Source organism: Neophocaena asiaeorientalis, unplaced genomic scaffold (assembly GCF_003031525.2).
Source record: "Neophocaena asiaeorientalis asiaeorientalis breed wild unplaced genomic scaffold, Neophocaena_asiaeorientalis_V1.1 scaffold241, whole genome shotgun sequence".
Lineage (NCBI taxonomy): Eukaryota > Metazoa > Chordata > Mammalia > Artiodactyla > Phocoenidae > Neophocaena > Neophocaena asiaeorientalis.
The window spans coordinates 1,624,376-1,631,625 of record NW_020172287.1 but is presented as its reverse complement, the minus strand read 5'-3'; the positions used below and the strand labels follow the sequence as shown (position 1 = coordinate 1,631,625).

At 50.1% G+C, this 7,250-nt stretch overlaps 1 protein-coding gene across 1 annotated transcript in view; it reads right to left on the bottom strand.

The window, feature by feature from the left end:
- Positions 1–985: 985 nt before the first annotated feature.
- The window catches only part of GRM6 (glutamate metabotropic receptor 6), an 11,536-nt gene continuing 5,271 nt past the window's right edge, over positions 986–7,250 (bottom strand). Inside the window, exons 7-10 of the mRNA XM_024764538.1 lie at positions 5,654–5,799; positions 4,938–5,561; positions 1,933–2,244; positions 986–1,183 (exon numbers count right to left, since the gene is read on the bottom strand). Coding sequence (XP_024620306.1) covers positions 986–1,183; positions 1,933–2,244; positions 4,938–5,561; positions 5,654–5,799 — 1,280 coding nt within the window. The remainder of the gene's footprint in view (positions 1,184–1,932; positions 2,245–4,937; positions 5,562–5,653; positions 5,800–7,250) is intronic.

The following is a 7,250-nucleotide window of genomic DNA, read 5'->3' as shown; positions in this document are numbered from 1 at the left end:
TTGAAGTCCAAGCATCTTCCTTCCCATGCCTCCTGCTTGCCTTTCAAAGGGGATCTCCCCAGGAAATATTGGAAGAGAACGGTTTTGATGTTCATCCTAAGTTATCCACTTGGAATTAATCTTTGCCATGGACGCAACTCTCTCTGTCACTGGTCCCAACCTAGAACTTGTGAACACCATCCCTTACAGGCATCAGAGGAGGGCAAACACCACCCTTGCTAGTTTATTCTCACACCCCTACCACCACACAAGTGTATCTGATTTTCTTAAAGTTCAGGGTTCATTTAAGGGAATACACACGGGAAAGGAAAAAAAAGCAGTTCTCTAAGTGTGACATGCCCCAGATTCCAGGAGAAAAGATCTCGAGGAAAAGACCCTGCCACAAATAATCTCATGGGAGCAACCCAGTTCCCTCTGCTCATTCCCCTGTCCTGTGCAGGGCTCTCACCCAAGGCTCGATCCCTCTGTACCAGCAAAATATTTACCCAAGCCCAAGTTACTCAGTCCAAAATACAGACCCACAGAGCTCTTGTGGAAACTGCTCCTTCCTAACTCCAACCCTGAATTTCATTCTGGGGTCTACATATTCTTACACGCTGCCCAATCCCCAAATTCTGGTGGTTGATCAAGGGGTGGAAATCTACTCACACTGGGCCAAGCCCAGGGCTTCATCATGATCTCTGAACTTCAAACCAGTGAGTATAAGTTTAGTCCCTCTCCAGAGTAGGATTCTCTCAGTGGCTGTTTCCCACCATGAGTAGAAAGTCTGGTCTGCAGCGAGGAAGTATGAAGCCATCATGCACAGAAAAACAGAAAAATGTGTCATGTGGGTCCAGGCCAGCTCCATCCTAGTGGCCGTGGCCTTTGTGCACTCCCCACCCTGATTGCTCACTGCAGATCTGGACTCTTCACAGCTTCCGCCATGAAGCGAGGGAAAGAAAAGAACAGAGGATGAGGAGCAATTGTCCCATTCATCCCCTACTTGCTACTTGGGGGCCTCTGTGCCTTCGCCCTTGGGTGGGGCTACCACTGTAGAGGTTGTCTTGAGGCTCCGTTTCCGCTTCTGCACGTTCTGCTCCGGGTGGAACAGGATGACGTAGGTTTTGGGTACATAGAGCATGCCGAGGGACACCGACGCACTCAGGCTTAAGGACACAGTCAGTGTGGTGGTTTGGATGTAGATCTAAGCCACAGAGGAAGGGACCAGGTGGGACTCAGCCCAGGTGTCTCCCGCCCTCCACCCCCACACAGCCTGGAGGTGAGTCTATTTCAGTCAAGTGACTGGGAATGAGCACTCAATAAAGGAGAGCAGTGTAAGCAAAGGCCCCATGGCATGAAGAATTGGTAGTCACTGTTGGCTCTGGTATAGGCAGGAAGAAGGGTAAACGACACAGGACTGAGTGGACAAGTGATCAAGGGAAATGAGAGATTCATTCACAGAGAGAGACACCTGGGGAAATGGTCCATATGCCTAAAAAGTGCTAGAGAATGTTAACGAATGAATGAACATGTTTTCAAATGTACGAATGAATGGATGAACCAAACCTGAATAAGGGAGCAAGTAGGCAAACAAAGGGAAGACGGAGGTGAATAAACAAATGCTCCACTGTACACATGAATAAATGACTGTTAAACAAATAGACCGACAGATGAATGGATTGGCAGATATAAAGTATATGAAAAGATAATTGAATAAAATAAAGTTAATTGATGGTTGGAAGAAGCATGGATGAAAAAAATGAATGAATAAACAATGGAAAGGGGACTGAGAGAACAACTGGAGGGAGACTGGAAAGACAAATGAGTACATGAATTAATCAGCCAACCAAACAAGCATTCATATGGGTGGCCCAGCTCGTGGAATAATCGAGCCCTTCCGTGGACAGGCAGGAAACAAACGAGGTCATGAAACTGACGGGGGACCCAGATTACCTTTTCAGCTGACTGGGCAGTGCCAAAGAAGATAGGCACAAAAGCCAGCCAGATGATGCAGGTGGTGTACATGGTGAAGCCAATGGGCTTGGCCTCATTGAAGGTCTCAGGCACGCCACGGGCCTTGATGGCATACACCGTGCATGTGACCATGAGCAAGAGGCTGTAGCCCAGGCAGCCGACAAGGGACAGATCTGACATGTCGCACTTGAGCACCCCTCTGGCCTGCTCTGGTTCCACCGTCCGCTGCTCTTCATAGTCAATCACACTGTGTGGGGGCTGGGCCCCCATCCAGGCCATCACTCCCACCACCTGCAGGAGCCAACATGGTATCAAGGACACACCCAGCCTCACCCTCGACTGAGATCTCTAGCAGGTTAGGGTCGCTTTAAGGCTCCTGCCCTATTGAGTGGGATGTTCAGGCCTGAGAGCCACTGTGGAGAGGGGAGGGTTGTCCAGGAGGGGACTGCCTGGGCAAAGGCCTGTGACACAGGCAGGTGGAGAGAAGGGACTGCAGTGGAAGTATGTGCTGGGGACATCTGGGCTGATTGGGGAAGGGGCCCTGGATGTCCTCTTCCTGTATTTCAGCCATTACCACCACCGTTTACTGAGCCCAGCAAGGTGCAGTGACTGCAGGCAGAGGCTCTGGAAAGCTGACCCTAATCACATCTCCTCTATCTACCAAATGGGAACCCTCATAATCTGTTGTGAAGACATGATGCCAGCTTGGGGGAGGAGTCAGTGCATGTCCCACTGATTAGAAACCAGGCCCAGCAGAAATGTTTCCCTTCACAACCGTCCAGGGAGGCAGTATCAGGTATTCTGTAGGTGGGAAAACACTAGCTTTATCTAATCTAGCAATATGGCAAACCAAGTTCCTGAGGACCCCCTTCCTTCTCCAGATCCAGAGAACTGTTGAACAAGATATAATGAAATTGTGTGTGAATGCATAGTGAGGCTCAAAATATAGAGGCACTGAATGGAGAGCAGTAAGAATGTGAACTGATGCCAGGTGGCCAGGGAGGTCAGAGTCAGACACAGGCCCTAACAAGGAGAAGATGGAGTATGAATTCCTTCACAGTGAGGGGAGACATGACCTCGAGCCAAGGGAAGCTGGGGAGTAGGAACTAAGACACCTGCATAAAGGTGGGACCCTGGAAGGGCCATCCCCTACATTTGTGCAGGTGGTTCACTGCACAAGATGCTTGACTTGGGAGGAGCGGGGCTGAAACCTAGCCAACACTTCAGTGCCATACTGTGCACCTGGAGTAGGGCCATGTGATCCTAGAGGAAAGGATGCTTTTTAAATAATTTGTACACCCAGAAGGAGCACCTTTTTGTGATTCTCCCAAAGGCAGCAGCTCCATGAACAAGGGACTAATAAAACAAAACTCCACCCACTGTCCAGGAAGGAAACATGGAGGCTCCTCTTAGAAATCCTCTAGCTGGGGGGAAAAGTTACCCAAGAGAAACTAAAACCCAAGGCCTACGATACACGGAAGTAGCAACCAAAATGCGCCCCACTGAATTTGCAACCCACGTACTTGGTAAAAGAATTAGCATCCAGTACAGATAACAAAAGCCTACAAAATAAAAGAAAGTGAGCAAAGCACAGGAAGAGGCACAGGCACACCACAGAAGAGGAAAGTACAAAGGCTAGCTGCACTAGTAAGTAGAGACAAATTAAAACAATGAGATACCATTTCACATCCATCATATTGCTGAATAACCTTGTAAAGTTGAAGGTGTGCATCTCTGAAAAGATTTGGGATTTCTAGAAAGAGAGGTATAATGTGGGGAGTCCATAGGTGAGCCGGACGGGGGTACTGAATGCAGTCTAAACAGCTCTATCCTGGGGCAAGAGGTGCCACGGGGGTTTCAGGCAGGAAGCAGTGAGGTGCTTTCTGAGGAAGGGCTGTGCACTGAGATTCCGGCCCTGACAGAGGACGCTCAGACCCTGCTATGTGTCAGAAAATGGCAGCACCTTCCAGTTGTGAAGAATTGCATGGACTGAGGCCCATGGGTGGGAATGACCATGTTATATGCAGAGCTGGGTAGGAAGAAGGGCTCTCCTGGGGTGGAGAGTGAGCTGTGTCCAAATGAGCTGAGCATGGGCCATCCACCTGGCCCTGAGAACTGGGCTGGCTCTGCAATGTCATACAATGTCACACACACTTGTCTCTTAGCACCCTTTACACAGAAAACATCCAGTGCTTTCCAGACCACAGGAGCCATTTCCAATGTTGTAATATTACCGTCTCAGAGAAAACCCTAAAGGAACTCTGCTTTTGCTGCACGTACAGCATGAAATTCTGGCCATCTATGGAATTGGATGCTTCACTCCACATAGTATCATTGGACCCTGTGCCTCTTATCCAAGTTACCCAGTGACTGGGCAGCAGGAACTGCCCTTATGGAAACAGATTCTCTGCTTGGGGGAAATTCATCAGATTCTCTTTGCCCTGGGAGCCAGATTATGGAAGAGCACGTTCACTTTATGAAAATAATTTCACTGTTTTACAGAAAAATAACGGGATGCTTGCACTACCCACCTTACTGATCCATTTTCCTTCAAGGATGAAGCAGGAGGAAACAGCTGCTCCTAAATGAGTTCTTCTAGTTACAGAAATAGTAGCGCCCTATCTCCTGGGACTTTTTCTTTTTCTTTTTTTTTTAACATAGAGGCCAAAATAGAAGAGGGACTCTGATTTTTTTTTTTTTCCGGTACGCGGGCCTCTCACTGTTGTGGCCTCTCCCGTTGTGGAGCACAGGCTCCGGACGCGCAGGCTCAGAGGCCATGGCTCACGGGCGCAGCCGCTCCGCGGCATGTGGGATCTTTCCGGACCGGGGCACGAACCGTGTCCGCTGCACTGGCAGGAGGACCCTCAACCACTGCGCCACCAGGGAAGCCCGGGACTCTGAGTTTTAAGGTGCAGGTCAGTGCCCGTACCCCCAGCCCCGACCCCGTCTGCCCACCCCGTTACTCTGGGAGCCCAAGGACCCACCTGCACGGAGGTGAAGCTGAAGGTGATGACCAGCTGCGAAGTGGGGCTGATGAAGGGTGGGGGCGTGACCGAGCGCTTCCCTTGCTCAAAGATGCGGTAGATGCGGTTGGTCTTCGTGAGCAAAGCAGAGTAGCTGAGGGTGGTTCCCAGGCCGAGGAAGAGCCTGCGGGCAGCGCAGACAGCCGCCCCGGGCTCAGCCACCATGAGGAAGGTGACCGTGTAGATGAGGAAGATGCCGGTGAGGAGGACGTAACTGAGCTCGCGGCCAGAGGCCCGGACTATGGGCGTGTTGTTGTGCCGCACGAAGGTGGCCACCACCGTGGTGGTGGCCATGATGCCCAGCACGGCCAAGAGGAGGGGCGGGGCCGCCCAGGGCGAGGACCAGGACAGGCGGACCACGGGCGTGGGGCGGCAACCCGTGTGGTTGCGCGTGGGCCTCATGTCCCTGGGGCAGGCCTCGCAAGTGAACTCGTCCACCTGGAAGCGGTACCCGTCGCAGGCCTCACAGTGCCAACAGCAGGGGACGCCCTTCACCATCTTTTTCCGCTCTCCCGGCCCACAGGGGAGGCTGCACTGAGATTCGGGCACCTCTCGGGGGTCTCCCGACCACTGCAGGGCTTCCACCTGGGACACAGGGGACACCGGGACCTGTGACTCCCACCTCCAGGAAGGTGGGTCCGCCTCCCTGTGCCCAGAGCTCGTCCTGTGCCACTCACATCCAGTCTGAGGGTCTCCGCCCACTGGCCCACAGCCTGGTAGCTGCCACTGCCCGCACTGCCATTGGTCACCTGGTACTGGAAGATGTCGTATCGCCCGGGTGCATCCCCGTTCTCATTGAACATCACAGGGGTTCCTGCGCTGCCTGGAAGGAGAGCCTGTCATCCTCAGCTGGTTCTCGAGCCCATCAAAGGCCCAGCCAGGACAAAGGAAGAGCTTAGCAAGCACGTGAAAAGGTGCTCAGCATCACCTATCGTCAGGGAAATTCGGATCAAAACCGCAGTGAGATACCACCTCACACCCACTTAGCATAGCCACTGTCAAAACAACAGAAAGTAAGTGTTGGCAAGTGTATGGAGACACTGAAACCCTATACTTCACTGGTGGGAATGCAAAATGATGCAGTCACTGTGGAAAACAATATGGTGGTTCCTCAAGAAATTAAACAGAATTACCACACAATCCAGCAATTCCTTTTCTAGCTATATACCCAAAATAACGGAAAGCAGGGACTCAAAGAGATATTTGTACACTTATGTTCACAGCAGCATATTCACAGTAGCTAAAATGCAGAAGAAACGCAAGTGTCCATCAACGGATGAACGGATAAGCAAATTGTGGTCTATACATACAATGGAATATTATTCAGCCTTAAAAAGGAAGGAAATTCTGACACATTCTACAACATGGATGAACCTTGAGAACATTATGATAAGTGAAATAAGCCACTCACAAAAGGACAAATACTGTGTGATTCCACTCATATGAGGTACTTAGAGCAGTCAAATTCATAGACAAAATGTAGAATGCTGGGGGAGGGGGAAATGGGGAGTTAGTGTTTAATGAATACAGCGTTTCAGTTCTGCACAATGAAGAGTTCTAGAGATTGACTGCACAACAATGTCCACCACTAAACCGTACACTTAAAAATGGTTAAGATAGTAAATAAGGGCTTCCCTGGTGGCGCAGTGGTTGAGAGTCCGCCTGCCGATGCAGGGGACTGCGTAGAGCAGTCAAATTCATAGACAAAATGTAGAATGCTGGGGGAGGGGGAAATGGGGAGTTAGTGTTTAATGAATACAGCGTTTCAGTTCTGCACAATGAAGAGTTCTAGAGATTGACTGCACAACAATGTCCACCACTAAACCGCACACTTAAAAATGGTTAAGATAGTGAATATTACGCTATGTGCATGTTACCACAATTTAAAAAGAAATAAGAAAGAGCTTGACTGCGCAGGCGAGAGGATGAGTTCAGACTTACAAAGGTACTGATCTGAACAATCAGCGTGCCTTATTTCTTTTAGAAGCTTGTTCTACCAGCTTGCAGAGCTGTTCTGGAGTGCTATTAAGTCATGCTCTTTTTATTTATTTATAACTTTTTGGCCATCGGCATGAGGGATCTTAGTTCCCTGACCAGGGATTGAACCTGTGTCCCCTGCAGTGGGAGCACAGAGTCTTAACCACTGGACCGCCAGGGAAATCCCTAAGTCACGCTCCTTAACAGAGAGCTTGGCAGAGGAAAGGTGCTCAACATTTGGTGGAAGAAGAGAGTTCTTAATTTACTAAAGGATAGTAATAAAACACAATGCTAACA